The sequence below is a fragment of the Harpia harpyja genome, chromosome 22 (assembly GCF_026419915.1).
Source record: "Harpia harpyja isolate bHarHar1 chromosome 22, bHarHar1 primary haplotype, whole genome shotgun sequence".
Classification (NCBI taxonomy): domain Eukaryota; kingdom Metazoa; phylum Chordata; class Aves; order Accipitriformes; family Accipitridae; genus Harpia; species Harpia harpyja.
Window position 1 is genome coordinate 10,979,867 of NC_068961.1, and position 20,448 is coordinate 11,000,314.

Below are 20,448 nucleotides of genomic sequence, written 5' to 3' on the forward strand. Positions count from 1 at the left end.
AATAACTTTCTGGTCAACACTTGCAGTTGTTCAGCTTCAGTGAGGGTTTACTTAAATAAGTGTACTCTAAAGTTTTAAGCAGATATATAGCAATTCAATAGGCTAAAATGGTAATGGTTATGTAATGATATGAATTTTAAACTGATAGTGATTAAGAGCTGTTTTTTTCAGAGAGGGTACAAAACCTATTCCTGAAAAATGGATAAAGTTTTGCAGTTTGGTTTGGGTGGTTTGGTTTTGGGAGGATTTTTTTTTTTTTGGTTGGTGGTTGGGGTTTTTTTGTTTGTTTGGTTTTTGGGGTTTTTTTTTTATTAGGTATCAATTTTATTTTACTTGCCTTGAAAAAGTCTAAGAAAGAAAAAGGGAAGAATTCATCCTAGGAAAGTTTGAAAAGGAGTTCTGTTTGTGAACTCCAATTGATGCTTCTGATTGACTTGCGACACCTGTGAACTGGTCATGTAGCTAGCCCATGTTAAAACATCCCGTTAGTGGTACTTCCCTGCCTCTCCGTAATATACTTTCTTTATCTTGTCCATCTGTTAGGTCTCCTCTTTTATCTCATAAGAAATGTTGGTATATATCTGTGACAGCCTGGAGGGATATATTTGTATATTATTTATTTTTCTATTGCTTTGTATATGGGAGCTTTAATGTGCTGAGGAACTGATGTACTTAGAACAGGATTCATTTTATTTAACCTTAGTTTGCTAGTGCACTTAAAATTAGACCTGTGGTTAATAAAAGCTTTCCTTCTAGTGAGCACATAAGAGCTCAGATCTGTGGCTTCTCTGGGGCGGGCAGACTTGTACACTGCAGTGCACCATGATGGCAGAGAGCGCCTGGGAGGATCCAGCTGCCTCCTTAGTTGCCTTTGGTTGGCGTTTCATGGTGGGCTGGGGAGAAGCCTCCAGGTCCATCCTGCTGGAGTGAAAATCTCCACTCTCTGCTTTTCACTTAGACTGGGTGGCCTAAAGCATAGGGTTTGTGGTGGAAAGTTTACTGGCCTTACAATATCAACAACCTTTTACCAGGAGGCATCTGTTGAGTTCATAATGAAAAATAATCATTTGTGCACAGGAAACATCCTTCTACTTTTTAATGCAAAAGGCAATTACATTCCTCCTTTGTCCTGGTAAACTGCTGTACGTGAGTTCTCTATCATCACATTATATGGCACATGAATGGGAAACTCAAAGTTGGGAGAAAAAGGAGAGGAGATCAGGGTAGAACATATTCTTTCTTATGTAGCGTCTGGCTTTTTAACAAAGTCCAGGGCTTTAAAGTAGTTGAGAGTGCTCTGTTGAAATTATTAAAGAATTGACTGATTAATCTCTACTGTAAAATGTCATTTTCCTTTTATCTTGTGCTTCAATCAAAATAAAAGAGCACATTGGGGGAAAAAAAAAAGAAACTAAGAAAAGTGCCCCAGGATACTGTTTGTGAGGGTTGGGATTAAGGACATTAATGGAAATAACATTCAGGCAACTTCCATTCCTAAATCCTCACTGAGAAAAAGCAAGATAATACAGAGTCAGTAAAGGTTATTTAATTTGAAACATTTTGGAGCTAAAATAAGTCACAGTTAATTTCTGCCATATCCATTATCTTTGGTTTGTTTAGGCTATGTAGAAAAATACTGTAGTCTAAACATTTTTTGTAGATACAGTTTGTTTCAAAAATAGACAAACCACTTTATTTTATGAGAAATTTATATAGCAGAGAGGTTTGAGCTATAAAAAGGTATTTTAACAAAAATATGGGTAAGCCTTGAATTTGCTTTTTGCAAAGCAAAAAGCATATAATCATCAAAAGTGAGTTTACAATATGGTAAATGTTTCATAACATACAGAAACACTAGCTGTAAACATTGCAAAACCTATTTCAGCAGTCCTAATGCATTCATTTTTACACAGTAAGTCTCACTAGTTTTGTATAAATCTATCTCATTGGTAGAATATTTCTATCAGAACAATTCCAACAATTCATGAGAACAATTCGGTACCAGGAATAGTGAGGTTTGTACTCACAATCAGTACATGAATCTCTTAAAGTACTGTCAGAGAAGACATACTTCATTGGTTTGTCTCTTCTAGTCATCCATGATGATTTTAATCTTCTTAATCTCAGACTCACAACTACACCTTGTTACACAGATGTGTGGGAGAGGAGTAAGTATGGCTTTCGCAAGGAGCTGAATCAATTACATATATTTGCATTTCCTAGACTTTAGAATGGCGTGAAGGTTTCATAACAAAACCAGAAGCAACAAATTGAGGACTAAACTTGTTTTGGGGTCTGCCTGGATGAAGTGGAGAGCAAATATATTACTAACATACGATGAGAGATCCAAGCGCGACATAAAGCTGTGATAAACTCAAAAAATCACTAGCAGGTCATCTTGAATCTTTATGCCACACTTTATCATGGCATGTCCTACTTCTTTAGTAGAGCCTGAAGGGAACTAGTCTGTCTATACAGAAGATGTTCCCCTAATAAGTCTAGTCTGCCTCTAGGACTTTCATATTAAAGCACCAGGTAATGGATTGTTAGGGACTATTTGGGGACTCAAATAGTCTTGGCAATAAAAAAAAATTAATTTTGTCATTAGTGGATGAGAAACTCATGTGAATTGAAACTATTTAAATTAAATTTGCCAGTAGAATTTACTAGAAGGTGTGCAAATTTAAGTTTGCAGAATTTATCTCAGCTCTGGTAAATGTAATGGTAAACAATTTGTCTAGCTGCATATTTGCAGTAACAATAAATACTGTGTTTGCAATTCTTTGGTTTCTTTGGAGCACAAATCTTAGAAAAAAAATCAAGTATGTTACATTGCAACACAGAGAAAAATCATCTGACTAAAGATGAAGCTAAAATTCAGTCTGTGACTTATTCCTTTTTTGCCAACATGCAGCATGTAAGATCACTTGTTTTCAAATAGTCATAACAACACTGCCTGGCAAAGAATGGAGTTATGACTTTGATTATAAACTTCTCCAGTTTTGACAGCTCACTTTGGAGCTTTAACATTGTGTACTGTATGTTTCTTGGGAGTATCTGTTAATGGAAAAGACAGATAATATACTCTTTTAAACAGACTATACAGATTGAATTACTGAGAAAAAGTAGATATAAAGCAATTTAGGTTTTAAAGGGATATGTAGATTTTAGCAGTATTAAAACTTAGGGGAAACCGCTTAAGTACATGGCTGCCTAGTAAAATTGTTTGAAGGACCTTTGTATCTCTAACGAGACTGTATGTATGATAGAAAATATAATGACTAATAAAAAAAAGGCACACGGTTTCTTCTGTTTTCCATAGAGGCTTAGAAACAAAACAAGGCAAAACACAGGTGAATTAAACTTTGATTATCTCTGAAGGGAAAATTCTGAACAAAAAAGAAGAAAGGTGTTTCCAAATTATTCCAGTCCATCCAGTTAGTTGACTAGAATTTGGAAAACAACTAGTGTAACCTAAGATCTTTTCTGTAAGTAGTAAATAATTTTAGTATTTATCTTGTTGTATTGGCAGCATTTAATTTTTCAGGTTATCAATTGTTTCTCAGCATTGGAATACAATACTGGTGCTCTGAGCTAAATTCAAATATTGTTCAAGTTGCGAGCACAAGAGTGTTTGCCCATTTTTTTAAAACAAAAGACACATGATTGTTTTAAAAACTCGAGATTTAGCAACACTGAAACTGAGTTGCTGCAATTATCTGTTTAAAGCTGTAATAGTATAGAAGGTCTGAATGCACAGTTCCTCATGGAAATGAGGAGTGATAGTCATAGTCTTGACTTTGCAAAGGATTCTTTCTGTTTATCAAAGTGTGGGTTTGGTTAGCCCCTCTGGAAGCCATGATGTTGTATCAATGTGTACAAGATTACTTCCTTCTGGAAACTACGAAAGATCAGCCCACTTCAAGTATAAGTGTGAACAGATGATCTCTTATCCATAGACTAGTATGTGACAGTTGGTTTCAGCTGAGTAAATTGGGTGTGTTTAGTTGTCATGGCCACCTGATACAGTCTCTCTTGTTGTACAGGTTATACCAGTAATACAGGTCTTAGGAAAAGGAAAGTGTTGAGAGCAGGCTCAGCTGGCCATCCTCAATGAAAGAGCCTCTTCTGCTCTCTGTTTTCTTGGCTCTCACCTTGGCTGAAGGTTGGTGCAAGCCTTCTTAGGGAAAGGATGCGTCTGGCATGTTCAAACATAGGTTGGTTCACTCTTGGTAGTAGTAGTCAGGTAGAAAGTAAGTGGTGCTATCTTGGGGCAATCTTGTGAGTTGCTTTGGGTAATTGTATCATTCATGTCAAGAGTAACTAAATTTTTAGTTGAAGCTGCAACTTACCTGTTGAATACCCTGACAGGAGTTTCACACCATAGGGCAGATAGATGGAGAAAAGCCAAAACTTCTATGGGTGAAGCAAAGATGGGTACACAGGGGTATCTTATTGTCTTATCATTATATTGACTTTTCCGCCTTTGGAGATCTTCCAAAAGAAACTGCAGATGAGATATCTGGGGTCACTTGATTTGCCTATTTGACTCTTGATCCAGCAGAACAGTTAAATGTGTTTTCTAAGTTAGGATGGAATTATTCCCATGCTTAAACAAGTGATTTAACTTTAAGACATTTTTCAGGCAATTGGCTTGTGCATGTCTCTCTCTATCATAATATCCTACTGAAGCCTACTGTATACAGCCAGGTAATCTGGATTTGAGTGGACTATATAAATTTAGTAAAATGCATCTCAATATGTGCAAAGGTCTCAATCTTCCTTTACCTCCTGTCACACCAATGAGCTTGACTTAAGTCATTCTTTTTCTCATTTAAATGTCGGGTGTTTATGTTGGCCATGGGGCCCTTAAGGCTAAATGTGGAAAGTTACTCTTTTTCCCCCTTTGTCACCTAGATACAAGATTTTAAACACCTTTTGCACGTTGCCAAATTATTAATACAGATTTGTTAATTTAAAGGGATATTAGCATCACAAGGGTAGTGGGAAAAATAACTTCCACAAATTTATCAGTGTTATGTTGCTCTTCCCCAGAAAGATATTACTGTTAGTTCTGTCTTTGTTTTCAGGTTTGTTTCTGTACTTGATCTTCTGTTCTTCCCTGGCTGTCTGCAGGATTTCACCATTTCCTATTGGAGTTGTATGTTTAGTTTTAAAAGAAAGGTCAAGTACTGTTGTCATCTAATAACTAGTGTCTTGCTGATTTTTAAATAATCAATTACAGTATTTTTTTTACTAGAACTGATGTGTTTTCCAATTTTTTTCATGGTGTTTCATGCAGGTTGCTACCTTATCATGTATGAATAAGTTTTGGATAGTTATCAGAGTCACTTGTCCTGACAGTCCTGTATTTCATCTCAGTTGTACCACAGAGACCTAGACAGATACTGCAACAAATATTCTATCAATAGGCATTTGAATCTGCCAGGAGGAGCTGGCTGACCAACTGTTTCCTTACAATGAATGTCTGTACTTTTTTCTTTAGATAATCAGAATTTTGGAAGGCCAAGGAAAGGCCCATTGCTCATTCTGCACATAAAAGTGCTGAGGTTATGGCAAAACACCTTTAGGAGGATGTTCTAGACTGTGGGAGGCAAAACCTAACACCTTTACATTTTCTTACTCAGGATCTGATTTCCTCTATCTCAGGTTCACTCTTGGCAGTGACTCTATGGGAAATCTTTGCATAGACTCAAAACAGATAGAATATAATGAGAAATTATTATAATTTTAGCAATCAGAAGAAAATAGGATTATAGGTTTTGTTCTGTGATTTAAATTACACAGTAACTCCTGTGTATGGTAACTAGTAGGTAACCACACTGTAATTTTTATGTAATTCCAGGCTATATAAAATTCACAGCAATTTAATGTTGACTTAATGATCACTTGCAGTTTTAGCCACCTGTTTTCTCAGCTACAACAGGTGTCTGGATTTGAAGGGGTCATGGGCACGTGGTAAACATTTTGAATCTGTTTTCTTTAAGTTGTTAGTAAAGTCTTTACTTTCAGGTAAACTGGATCAGTATGTCAAAGACTTGGAATGATGCAAAGATTGACACAACCAAAATGACAGCAGACTCATAAGGTAGTCTGCACGGAAAGAAAGGGAAAGAAGAAATAGGATGACAGGAAAGTGACCACAGAAATAATAAGAACAGAGAAATTGACCAAGAGGAAAATTCCTAGTGGCTTTGAGAGTAAGCCAGACAACAAATTAAAAATCTTTCCTTTCAGTTTCCATTCCTTCCCAAAACCAAAGAAAAAAGGTAGGGAATTAATCAATAGAGCTAATAAAAATGGAGCTTTTTTTCGCCCAAGAAATTTTGAGGTTTTCTTTTTTTAACAATTAGGATGAAAGGCCAAAATAAACTTCTGAGAAAATCTCTCCATAGGAAAATTTGGCAGCAACTGATCACGATGAAAATGAACAAATAGTACAAGTAATTTTTAGATTGTTTTGGATAAATCTGATAAAAATATGGAGAACTTCAGAAACTACAATATTCACAAGCAAGTGTCATGTTTATAAAGGTAATTTTGTCCTCTCCCCTTTTTCCCCCCAAAAAGGATTTAACTCTGCTATGTAATCCTAGCTGAGGTACAGAAAAGGAACTTGCTCCCAAATCTGTACTGCATTAGACTATAACTTATGTAGCTCTATATAACTGCTGTTAACTAGTTGAGTTCTGTTCTTCATCAAGGTAAAATTGTCCTACCTTCCATTAAAACCCCACCCTGCTAGAGTTCAGTTTGTGAGGGATGTGATATATTCTTTTCATTAAGATCATGAATATTGTGGTTATACCCTTTTGTTGTATAGAAATATAAATGAGTTTGCAAATTGAATTATGACACTTCATTTAAAGGTGTAACTTTCCTTTCATTCAGAAATAACTTTACATATCTTCTATGTATACCCACACCTGAGTCTTTTTTTTGAGGCTGCTTCCATAGGCATTTCGATGTTCTTTTAGAAATGAGCTTGTGATTATCAAACTTCCAGAGCAAAGCATTGCATACAATGAGAGACTGTCCAAGAATGAGAAGAATCATCTGTCATCTGTCCTTTGTTAAATATTTTCTGATGACATGCCAATCTTCAGGTGTGCAGGTGATGCTTTCTTACCCTGTGTTGAATAACAGAGGAACAAGTAGGTGGGTGAAAATCACAGAATGGTTGAGGTTGAAAGGGACCTCTGGAGGTCCCCCTCAAGCAGGGCTACCCAGAGCCCATTGCCCAGGACCATGTCCAGATGGCTTTTCAGTATCTCCAAGGATGGAGACTCCACATTCTCCCTGGGCAACCTGTGCCAGTGCGCAGCCACCATCATAGTAAAAAGCTGTCTCCTGATGGTCAGAGGGAACCTCCTGTGTTTCAGTTTGTGCCCACTGCCTCTGGTCCTGTTACTAGGCACCGCTGAGAAGGGCCTGGAGCTGTCTTCTTTACACTATCCCTTCAGGCACTTACACACATGGATGAGTTCCCCCCTGAGCCTTCTCCAGGCTGAACAGTCCCAGCTCTCAGCCTTTCCTCACAGGAGAGATGCTCCAGTCCCTTTATCATCTTTGTGGCTCTTTGTTGGACTCTCTCCAGTATGTCCATGTCTCTCTTGTACTGGGGAGCCCAGAACTGGACCCAGCACTCCAGGTGTGGCCTCACCAGTGCTGAGTAGAGGGGAAGGATCACCTCCCTCAGCCTGCTGGCAACACTCCTCCTAATGCAGCCCAGGATACCATTAGCTTTCCTTGCTGCAAAGGCACATAGCTGGCTCATGTTCCACTTGGTGTCCACCATGACCCCTAGGTTCTTTTCTGCAAAACTGAGGTTATACCTTCTACAGAATATGCAGTATGAAACTAGTATGAAGAGAGAAGAGCAAAATTTTAAGCCTGATGCAGACTCCATCAGTCCAGTTCAAATTGTGCCTTAAATTGCAAATACAAGTAGGAGTAGAAGTTAGCTTTAACTCTTTTTTAACTCTTACTCCTGGCTACCACCAGGCTTCTTTCACTGCCAGTGGTTTGGTCTTGGGAGATTTGTGCTGTTGCTTTTCCACTGAGCAACCACTGAAGGTTCCCCATTTCCTTGGAGCCATGGTTCTTCCACGGATCCCCCCAAGGATGCACAGGCTGTGTAAGTTATGAGCTGCCAAGGAAGGCAGTGACTCTAGGTGTGGTTTTTATGGCTGGTAATGTTTCATATGTCATGTCCCAAATCAGGCAGAACAGGGCATTGAACCTGGGTCTTGTACATCCTGGGTCCTGCTGGCTCTTGAAGCATCACAGAATAGAGTTGCAAGGTACTGTAGGAGATCAGTTTGTCCAGGAAAACTGAATTCAGGCCCCAAAGGCTTCACTATTATTATTCATCATTATTATTATTTAGCAAATATTGGATAAACTTATAACCTAAGAAAACTGTAATATTCACATCTGTAGATACTCATTAAAAATGGGATTTATTCCCACAATAATCATACAACAGTTTCCTCTTCTTCTAAGGAATACAGGGCCAGAAATCTTGCAGTGAAGCAGGATCAGAAATAACTAGGTCATTACCAGTGAAAAGCTCCACTTTCCTTGCTGTTTTTGTGCCCATGTTTGACTTCTAATACATACTTCACACTTACCTTCACAGAGGTTCATTTTGTTCATTTCAAATTCTCATTTTAATTTGTTAAGAACATGCTGAATTCTGTTCTCCACAGAGTCTGACATCTCTCCCACGCTGGGGCGATTTGCAAGCTTTTTACTACTGGATCGCTGAAGTTATTAATAAGTAAAACTTTGTCCAAGACAAATCCCTGGGGCTCTCACTTGAAATGCTCTCACTATCTCACACTGAACTAGGATCTGCTTGTTGTATATATTTAAGCTGGGCGATTTCATTTAGGTCGTGGTTTTACGTTTAAGCTTCTAGTACAAAGAGGAGGAAGGAAGAGTGGGGTGAATGCTAGATCCTGTCATCCACCCCTTCCTTGTGTCTGACCCCGCTTCCTCTCTGCAGTGGTGAAAACTCCCTGAACTGGCTGTGGAGAGTCGGGACGAACCTTTTGTGCCATGCAAGGTGCATGTATCTCCCTGTCTGCAGAGAGGGAGAGGCAAGAAAAGGCTGCCCAGTGCAGGATACAAAAATGTATTTTTATGCCAAAGGTGTTAATTAATTAGTGTTTCTTACGAATCTAAAGTTTTAGCACAAGAAAGGTTTTTATGACTTCTAAACTCTGCTGATCCTTTTTCCTGGACAGGAACAACTGAATGACATGGTGCTTTTTGACTCTAAGGAGTATGCTGAAAATGAGAGTTGCTGGAAGTAATTTTTAAATTGTTTAAAATGCGTTCTTAGATTTGATATAACTAAAGAAAACATAGTTACCTAAACATTTGTAGTATGTGGCCTGGGACAGGAACTGTATCTTCCTTTAGGGGAGAGCAATGGGTAGTGTAATAGCATAATAGGACACTGAACCGACTCAAGTAATCGATTAATTCTGCGGTAACTAATAGTTACTGACTGAGCTTTATCTCCCCTCTCTCTGGTACACAAATTCCACATTAAATTTGATCCAATTACATTAGTGCTTAGGCCAGCGAGGCTGAAATTCAGGCCTCAAGTTGAGGGGTAATTGTCCATGCAATGAGAATAATGTCTTCGTAGTTGTGCCCTATGCAAGCATCCACTAAATGAGATGAGGTTCCTCCCCAGACTGGCTGTGTCTGGCTCCAGCTACACATTTGACTGGCACCGTGACAGTGGCGATATAATCACAATTCCTGCATCTTTGTATGTGGCCCTGTATAATTCATCCATTTTCTTGCATGGACCTCCTCCAAGCTGGAGCTAGATTTTCTGTTCTCTTTTCAGTGGTCAAGTAGCCTTTGAATCTTTTTGGATCTTTCCCTCCCCTTGCCAGTCTTCACAAAGGCGTTATATTGCCATTCACTGCTGAGCTGCTATGCGTTCTCCAGGGAGGTTTGTTAGGTTGCATTAGTACAGATTAAGATCTGCGCTGTCCCCACTCCTCCCAGTACCAGCTCATTGTTTGCTAACTGCAAGGTCAATAAAATTCTGTTTTCTGTCAAACAACAGCCAGTTTTCTTATGAGAGTTGTAGCAATCTTTGCTTCACCAGCCTGTCATGTGGATACAGATGCAGGGAGCATTCATTAGATATACTGAAGGATGTAGGAGGATTTTTTTAGCCAGCCAATTTTATTCCTACAGCCATTGCTGGCTTCACTTTTTTGTCCTATCTGGACACTTTTATCTAAGTGAGATTATGGAAGGCCAGAGATCAGATTTGCTGAGAGAAGGAAGGAAAGGGTCTGAGAAGCAGTTGGCTAGCCATCAATTTATTTGTTTTTTGCTTTTTTCTAAAGTAGTTCCAAGAGATGTTTTAGCTCTGCTGTTTTACAATATTATCAGCTTGATCATAGTTGAGTAACTGAATAATGATTCAGCTCTTTCAGGTCATGAGTCATTCAAAAGCAAGGATTTGACCAGTCAGTCTCGAAAAGAAATAACACTTGTCTGCAATATATTTATGCATGTTCATATGAACAAAAAAAAAGAAAAAGAATTCTTCCAAATGCATTTCAGGCTTTTCAGGAAATATTTGAAAGCTGTGACAATCCTATGACCCTTTCTAACAATTCTTCATATCTTTCACCACTTACACACAGCTGGCTCTTCTCTCTCCTCCTCTCCATTTCTCTTTTCCCAAGTCCAAATACCAGCTTAACATTAATGTCTTTGAAGCCAGAATAGCATTAATAATGCCTGTTACCCAAATGTCAGAAGAGGTCAACATACCAGGTCCTATATCCCAGAGAGATGGAAGACAAAGCCTCTGGAGCCAGGCATGGGAACTGTCCTGGGGCAGATCTTCCAGGCAATATTGGGTCATGGACATGCCAGCTTCTTCAGGGGGGTGTCAAGAAGACAGAAACGAGATGATCTGTCAGCCCTGACAGTCTTGTCCTTTGTACATTTCCAGCCTTGCAATGGTTTCCTTTTGTTCTTGGTTTGCCTCTATTTCTACTGGTATGTGAGATGGGCTCACTTTGATAGTGGGTCAAGAGCGGCCATGAAGCAGGCATTAGGGACAAACTTGTTCTTCACTAAATAATTCCAACATTTTTTTTAGAATGTTTGGGTTTTATTCATTTCCTAATTATTCTGCAAACTTTATAGGTCAGGGCTGATTATTTTTGTGTTTGCAATGACACTCATTCCTGGTAAAATTCCCCCTTGTCAGTAACTTGAACCAATGGCTGTTAAAGGTGAAAGCACCTCTGATCTGCTGGTCATATCTATGCCTCCTTCAGTCAGCTTTTCAGCAAAACAGCAATGAAAGAAACATGACTCATGAGGATCTCAAGGTGTAGAGTAACATCACAGCTGCAGGTAGAAAAAGCAGACTACAGTGAGCCGCTGAGAAGTTTAATTTTCATTTTATGCAAGTCTTTTCATACCCTGAGGAAGTGGGGGCCAGACTTAATGCCCCAAGAGGTCCCTTCAGCTGTAGCTTCCTAAAGAAAGGAGCTATTCATCCACCCAAGCTCAGAGAATGGTGTTGTATGAGATGGACATCTCTTCATTAGTGCTCTGATCAGCAGTGGCAGAGGGGAACGGGTTGGAGGAACCTTCCTAAGGGCTCCTAACAAGCAAGGCAAAAAGGCACAACTAATATACCCACATATAATAAGTAGGTCTTACTTCAAGGAAGAGAATAAATGAAATGCTGTACTTCAGAGAACACTGTTATGCTTTGATGAGGTTTATGGAAATTTTTGGCTGAACTTGATAAAGGAAAGTATGTAAGGAAGGTCGTTTGTGGCATGACCATTTCTCACCTCAGTTCTCCTTGTGGTTTCAGTAACATAAAATAAATGAGTGTGATCACAGCAGTGGTTCTTCACAGTCCCTCAGTATCATACAATAACGCTTTTAAGTTTCAGAAAACTCCCTTCTTTTCACACATATGGAAGATGTACAAATCTAGCAGAGTAGGACTTGGTCAACCCCACAGCATCCTTTACAGTTGTCTGTCTCTGCTGCCTGTGTTTGTCAGTCTAAAGCAAGCTATAAAATCTGGGCGTTGTCTCAAAAGCTTATTCTGTGGTGAAAAAGAAATAACTGTTTTGATAGAACAGCAAAGTTTTAGCACTTTTACAGCTGCCTGGGGTTTATTTCCAACAGTTCATTAATATTCAAGTCTGTTAAACCTAGTGAGAGGTACGGAAGAGGAGTAGTAGCTGTATGTGACTACAGATCAACAGGGAAACAATTTAATGAGTTTCAGCCATAGATTAAGTCATAAAGTGCCATACCAGGGTTACACACCTAATCTGAAGTGATACACACTGGATAATCTATTCTAATGCTGCGTAATTTCTAAAAATTGTTATTTTACCTGTATAATTGCATGTTGTCTGAGGAAAAAAACCCAAACAAACAAAACAACAAGGCATGCTAGATTCTGTGACACAGTAAATTGGAAGAGATGTCCTGAAACCAATGAAATTATGCTCATTTTAACCTCCTATCTCTTAAATAGGCTGGAAGTAGAAATGTGAGCTTGAATATTAGACTCCTAGACATTGTCGTACTCTCAGTACATCCATTCTTTTGGCACTGCTATAAGCATATATGAGGCTTAGAATGTGTAGGATAACTTAAATTTCTTTTCCATAAATTGCTTGGAGAACAAACTACTGTATCCTTATTAATATTTCCTTTATTTTATTGTTGTTTCAGGTTAGGTTTCCCCATGATGATTGTGTCCTGTACCATCGGGATGTGCTATCTTCTTGTTGCTCATGTTGTAGTAGGTTGGAACTCATAGTAATTTATACTCTCAAGACTCAAAGAAGCTTTATCTTTCATTTAGTTTATATATCAGAACACTAAGAACACATATAAAAGGAAAAAGGTGTGTAAAACTCCAGCATATGGTATCAATCAAAATGGCTATCAGCATCAACATCAGGTTTGGTCATTCTTAACCTTCTGTTTTGTGAACAATTTGCAGAACTAGACAATCAAAACTAAAAAAATCCATATATTTAATAATGAATGCGATTATCATGCAGATGAAAAGGCACCATCACAAGGGAATATTTTGTGCCTGAAAGTTTGTATTGACACAATCTGAGTATAGTCACAGATGAAAAACTCATTCACAATAGCAGATGTTCAGTAATTTCTTTTTAGGGCTTCATTTGTCTTTGTCAATGTATTTAGCTATTTGTATTAAAGTAACTAGTATTCAAGTTGTAATAATAGACAGTTAAGCAGAAAGTCTGTACACTATGAAGGATGTATCATTATCTACGTTTAAAAATAAACACATCTGAAAATGTGCTGTGGAAGGAATTATTATTTTGGAACCAGGATTGCATTCTACGGAGGCTTTGTTTTTGATTTTAAAGCTCCTAACCAGTGTTAAGCTACTTTTCTTCTTAAAATAAACTAATGCCCCTCTTCTTACAAAAGAATGGACATAAAGTGTGACAAAGCACCGGACATCTTCCATTTAATTATTAATTCACTTCTGTGATGTAGTACTCTAAATCTTTTAATAGGTTAATACACTATATGGAAGAATGAGATCATACTTTGGCTTTGATTTCCCTCTCTCTGATAATAATGTGTTAAACCACATATATTGTTTTGTATAATTGGCTGCCAGAACAGGTCAAAATTCTCATTATAAATATTAGGTCCTGTGAGGCATCGAAGGTCTCAGTCCCCATCTTCCAATACCTTTGTGGGATTGGTCTGCATTACTGGCGGGTCTGTTTTATCTTGAGTCAGAGAAACTGGCAACCTGGTGAGTGCAACCCAAGTGAACAAGGCTGAGTTACAGGGAGCCAGCAGAGATGATCAAACGTGGCTTTTAGTTGTGCTTAGTCCTTGAAATAACCTGGTAAGTGATAGAGAAGCAGTATCTCTCCCGCAGAGGGTGTGAGGTTAATCATACATCCCATTTTACTCATATGCAGGTTGTACCCCTCACCTAGATGTTTTTTGTTTTTTTTTTTTTTAAGTCTGAAATATGATATTAAGAGGCTAATGGAAATGAGGCACAGCACCCACTCAAAGCAAGACTGGCTCCCACCCCTCCTAATAGAGTCAGTGGTAGCAGAGGAAGCATGTGGAGCAGGAGGGAAAGAGCTCTCCCCGTTGCCCCAAAACCTCCCACCAGGAAAGACTTCCAGCCCCATCCACGCTCAGGCCCCCTTGGTCGGTGAAGTCTGCTGCAGTGGGGCTGTGTTTTGCAGCACTGCTGAGAAACCTTGTGGCTGCTCTAACAGTGACTAACTAGATCACAAGATCTTCTCCCAGAACCAGCATAACCTCCTTTTATATAAAAAAAACCCACCAAACCCAAAACCTTGTAAAAAGTCTGGATCAAAACAAAACAAAAGAAAAATCAAACAGATGAACCTGAAAAATGCTCCTTCAGACAATTTGTCTGAAATTGAATTTGGCCTCTCTCACTCTCAATGTGGAGACTTTTTCTTTGTAAAAACAGTATACTCTGTTATAACTGGAATTCTGTTTCCATTAAAGAAACATTTATGCTAATCAGCTTAACATCGATCCCTGGTTAAAAATATCCACACAATATTTTATAGCCCTCAAAATTCCTCGCATTGGAGCAATCTCGGTGCAGTCACTGATTCTGCAAGAACTGTTGTATTAAGCCCTAGAGAATGCAAAATCAGCCTCTTCTAAACCACATTTGTTTTTATCTGTTTTGGGGGGATTGTTTTTTTTCTTTTCTTCTTTTTTTCACTCACAGGATTTAAGGTTTTATTTTGTTTTCTGTTCCATTAAAACATTGTTGGCATGTAGGAGTATAAAAATGAGACTATGGTCGCACAACACAATTTGTTAATTCTTTTTTATTGTTCTTTTTAAGGGGTAAAAAACTAAACAAAACCTAATCCTGTTCCTAGGACCTTGAAACCCTCCTCCAAACCCTAAGCAAACTCATGCTAATAATGCGATCGCAAAAGCTGACATGAAGATGCATGTCTCCATTTTACAGTTTGCTGGAAGGAGGAGGAAGTGCAGCAATTCATTTCCACTCAGTCATCTTAGCAAATACTTCGGAACACTTTGGTGCGGGAGAGATCTTGCCGGTTTCAGAAGTGATACATCAACAGGACTCAAATGAGATTTTCTTTCTCTTATGTTACTTTATCTGTCAAAAGAAGGCAAGTAGTGCACAGGGAGTACAAAATCATATTGATTATGCTTTTAGGCAATCAAACTTAAGGTTAAATTAATTTTGCTTCTAGGAAATTTTTTTATGATGCACTGTTTTCCTGAGGATTTCCTTCAAATAAACTGGCATTCCTTCCTTAAACAACATTGTTGCTTCTTTTGCACAGCCAGGAAGAATTCAGTGAAAGCTCATATGACAAAGCAAATTGTAAAAAGAAGATAAAGTTGTTTGCACAGGGCTTTAAGTGAGTGTAAAGAAGATTACCCAGGTACTTTGGATCATTTTGAGGTAATGAAGTATATTTTTCATTGACTTCCATTATAGTTATCAATGTAATCTGCACATCAGAAGGGCACAAGTTACACTGACTACATCCTTGACAAAACTAGTGTATAGTATCCCATAAAAATGTGAATTTGAAGAGTGGGTGGAATTTATTTTTTCAGTGAAATTCTCTCTAAAAGGCTGAACAAAATATTAGTTAAGCAATAAATTATGTAGAAGTGTATTATCTTTAGTACGCTTTTGGCTGTTCTCAGAGGATGGGATTCTCATTTTCATTGACATCCCTTTAGGCTATTCAGTGATGTTTGTTTTAAGCCATAGAGTATATGCAAATATATGACTACTCTGAGATCCATTTACCCTTTCTGAATGGTGTAAAATACAGTAAGGCAGCAATATATGAATTATAGCACTACAGGGCAATGTAAGCAAAGCCTGTTAAAAGAAATCATCTCCAGCAGATAAGCAGGGCAATTACTGAAAGCAAGGAAAGAAACAGGGACATACTAGAACTTCACCAAGTATTGGGCTATCCAGCAAAGAATAGCACTGAGAGTGGCCAAGGGTCTGGCCAGCCCAGCATATGTCTCTAACAGTGGGGCATACTGGGTGCCTGTGAAGAATTCAAGAGTAGAGCAAACATAAAATGATGTTTTCCCAGAATATTGTCCCAACTTTCAGAGATTTCTGTGACCCAGAGACTTCTTGAATAAGAAATGGCATCTTTATATTGCATGGCACCTGATGGATTGTCCTTCCACAAACTTAGCCAGCTCCTTGCTGAACCTGTGTAAATTCAACATCTGTCACAAGGAGTTTCACAGATAAACTATACACTGTGGGAAAAATATTCCAGCTGTTTGTTTTGAACTTGTCCTTTGCTAATTTAATTTTTATGACACCTCTCCTCCACCACCTTTCCCAAATCTTTTGGTTGGGAAGGGGTAATGAATAGCCATCCTTTTTCTAAATCATGATTTTATATGGAAATACTCTCATACCTTTGCTCATCCCTTTTTTCACCTTCTGAAGTTTCACCATAGACTTTTTGAATTGAAGGATGTGAAGTATAAACACTAGCCAAGACACAAATACACCATGGATTTACACAGCAGCCTGCTGATTTCTTCTGCTTTTCCATTTTATTCCTAGTAATTGTTAAGATCTAATTCAGGTTTTGGAGTGTTATTGACAAATAACCTGAGGAATATATTTTCTTAGAAGAACATCTTATAATAACAAGCTGCATTTCCTGAGTGAACATTATTAGCTCACTGTTTAGTATGTAAAGTTAAGGTTATTTTTGCTCCTCTATCTACACTACCTTACAACTGTCACAGGCCGATTTTGTCCAGTCATTTGCTCTTTTAAAGGTTTTCTGTAATTCTTTACTGTTAACCATTGTCTTTGCTACCCCGAATAACCCATAGACTTTCATATTTAACCTTTTACTTCAAAATCTAGACCATTTGGAGATAGGTTGACCATTGCAGAGCCAGCCTGACTCCCTCTAGAACGTCATGGAAGGGCCATACCCCTTATCCTGTGGCAGTTCAACTTCTTTAAGAGCTGTTGGACTGGATATATTTACTCTCTATCGTAACTACAGATCAATTCAAAATGAGTTTAAAAACTGGAAATGTTTTCCCATACTGCACAGTGAGCTTTGTGAACACCTTGCGAGCAGTTATTACTGAGGTATGATTGAAAAAATATTTCTCACTTCTATAAGAATAGTTGAATTGAACTGCAGGATTTAGAAACACCCAATCATCTTGAAAAAGGTATAATGATTTATTCTTTGGGGAATAAGCCAACTCCAGATCATATCTATAAAAGGAAACTTGCCTAATTGAATGGATTGTTCCACAACTCTTCATAAAAGCTTATTTTAGACCATACCAAAGCTTCTTGTACCATGTCTTGGTTAACACCAAGTCTAGTCTTAGAAAGTAATTCCGGTTTTCTTAACAAAAATCAAAATAAATTGTATTGTTTCTAAGAAACCAAATTTTAAAGGTACAGTTAGAAATGCAAATTGTTTGACCACCCAGAAAGAGGAAGGTCTCATCTAAGAAGTCAAATGTAATTTCCAAAAACTGTCTTCAGACAACTTGCACTGCAGACTTTCTCCACCAACTCAGAATTATTTTATATTTAATATATGGGAATAGGTTCATAAAGAAAAGGCTTCTATTTCCTACTGTGTTGCTAGCTTTCTGTGTAACTTTTTATAGTCAATGGATTTGTTTATGTACTTGTTTCCTGATTTTACCCAACTTTCTGAAGTGCTTTAAAAAGGTATATTTTCTATACGGATGCTTTGGCCTTTGTCAAAGAAAGAAATACTATTGATCAAATAGCAGGGAAGTAGAGTTATATGCAAACACCATTATTTTAAAGATACTAATAAAAAATGTGGAAACATCAGCGTAACAGCTATCAGATGGTTACTCCCTACATTAACCACCATTAAAGAATTCATAGTTTCCGAATGGCAGAAAATCAGTGGCACCTGAAATAAATAGACAGAAAATAAATATGCTAAGCATGAGCCTCTGTGTTTGTTGTAATGGGATGCTAAGAAAATGATTGGGAACCAAGTCAGAAAAAATAATGAAATAGCTGAAGCATTAAATTAATATTTCTGAAGTGAATTTACAATAGGAAATCCTAGCAATTCAGAATAAGTGCTAACCACCTCAGATGAAGTCAGCATATGAAAATCTGAGTGATTTATTAAGGACAACTGAAAATCAACAAGTGTTGAGATTTACTGAGAGAAGGATTAAAATCTTCATAGATGCTCTAGAGGGAAAGGATGAGAGAAGAAACCTTTTCTCACACATTTCTTATTAGGGAGAATATTATAGGATTAGCAATATCCTAGCACTGCTCAAAATAATAAGAAGCAAAAGGGGTTTTGCACTATGTTTAAAGTTGATCACATGCTGTTTTTTCTTTTTTCAGGTTGCTGTTGCAACTTTGATAGGCAGCAGTGATTTATTAGCAGTAGTTTCAATTAGTGCTTTGCCTAATGAATCAGTAATGGAAAGAAAGCCCTCTCGAGATGTGGTCTTAGCCATCATTACTATTATCTTGGCTGGAGTAAAAGACCTGCTGCTATTTTTAAGAAAATCAACACACATTGGTTTGTCCATGATGTATGAACTGCCTTAACTGTACAAGATAATAGGAGAAAGGGAGCTGTGGAGTGCTATAAATAAGAGGCACAATCAGTGGGGAGTTACAGATTTTTCTTTTTCCTGCTTCCTCCCATGTCTCCCCCTTCCCTCTCAAATTTTTTGTCCACCAGATACTTTCCTCTTTATAGACACCTGCTATTTTGAACCTTATGTCTTGTTCATTCACATTCTGTTCCTCCAGTCCACCAGTTGCCAAACAAAACCCGAACTTGTTTGTTTTGCCTCCAGCCCCTTTCTCCAGATGGCCTGTGCCTACTTATCCTTAATAAAGATTAAGAGGGGAAAAAAACCCCTCTTACTTAACAAACAGTGTTAAGGAGAATAGGGAAAAGGCTTATTTTTTCCTAAATTTCCTAATGTCAGTGATGTGCATAATCTCCTTTTTTTTCTTCATCCTCCTATTTAATATATTCACCTACTGCACTTTCCAACCTATTACCTCTCGTGTGCGTTTTATGCATTGGTCGTGAAAAGAGTTACAGACAATGATTTGAAGTAAAAAATCACAGCAAGTCTGACAGTGCTGGGGCTCGTGAACATAAACTGAAAACTTAAGACTCTCTTCAAATTGCCTCTGGAGTGTTAATGCTTCAGGGTGTTTTGTTTCTCTTGTCTTTCCTGCATTCACTTTTGACCTCACATGGCTACAGATTGTAGCCAGTGAATTAATTTATTAAGGTCCCAGAATGCCTAAGAAAAGGAAACCTATGAAGTATAATTTTTTTTTTTTTTTAGTTTTATAAATAAGGAGTAAGTTGCCTGCTAGATGAAATATATCAAACTTTGTGCTACTAGTTTGATTATAGCACGTAGGTTATTTCATTTTGATCCAGATTTTTAGTGGTGGTTTAAGCTGTGTGTAATGTAATCTAACTCATACATTCTCTGTCTTAAAGGTATGTGCATTTCCATAGGCAAAGATCAGTCCATGACTGAATATTTATTTTTAAGAGCTGGTTGGAAAAACAATTTTAGGGGTTAATGTGGGCATATACTCTGACCTCTGAGCAAAATGTTTGCTTGTAGATCCACCAGCTCTGGGCCCAAGCAGTATGACTTGAGTGGCCAAAATATATGTGAAGATACTTTTCTGTCTTGACTGTGTGCAAATGGGAAGAAGTATTAATGTGAGACTGAAGAAGAATATGAATAACATGCTGAGGTTTTGTACCATACCAGCTGAAGTCAGTGAAGAGTCCAAATGTAATTTGCTTGAGCTCAAAGACCTCTGTTAAACTACTACACAGGATGTAAGGCGTGCGCATGAACAACATACAAGATGAGTGAGAGCAAAATCTTGACAAGATACATTCCAAATAATAAATATTGTCATTAAAGGCACAGTTTTCAGTGTTGCCAGTAAATAAGGCCACTTGACAGTTCAAGTTATTTGTCAAGAACAAGACTAAGGGAAGATAAATATTAAATACATTATTGCACAATCCTTTCTGTTGGAGAGCTTTAATGCTCTCATGTTTCAGAGACAGACTTCAGGGTTTGAAATTTGTCAGAGGCTGAGGTACTGTCATAGACGTAGTTTTAGGTGTCCTACAAGAAAAATCCTCCAAGCCGACCCTGTCATAAAGCCTTTGAAAAATCTTACCTGCTTACCTGCTGCTTAGGCTGGCAGTTAAAAACCTTTAAGACAGCATCTGCAGTACATATACTGCATCTGGGAGCCCCTGGAGGCTGAGC

The 20,448-nt window shown here is 37.9% G+C and overlaps 1 protein-coding gene across 3 annotated transcripts in view; it reads left to right on the forward strand.

Moving 5' to 3' along the window:
- OCA2 (OCA2 melanosomal transmembrane protein) overlaps nt 1–20,448 on the forward strand; it is a 293,670-nt gene that overhangs the window by 198,060 nt on the left and 75,162 nt on the right. Inside the window, exon 24 of one of the 3 annotated variants that reach the window (XM_052774013.1) lies at nt 12,784–13,387. The exons of the other annotated variants lie outside the window; for them this stretch is intronic. Within the exon in view, the coding sequence (XP_052629973.1) occupies nt 12,784–12,871 (88 nt within the window). The 3' untranslated portion in view covers nt 12,872–13,387. Of the gene's footprint in view, nt 1–12,783; nt 13,388–20,448 lie in introns of those variants that run through there. 3 annotated transcript variants of the gene reach the window in all.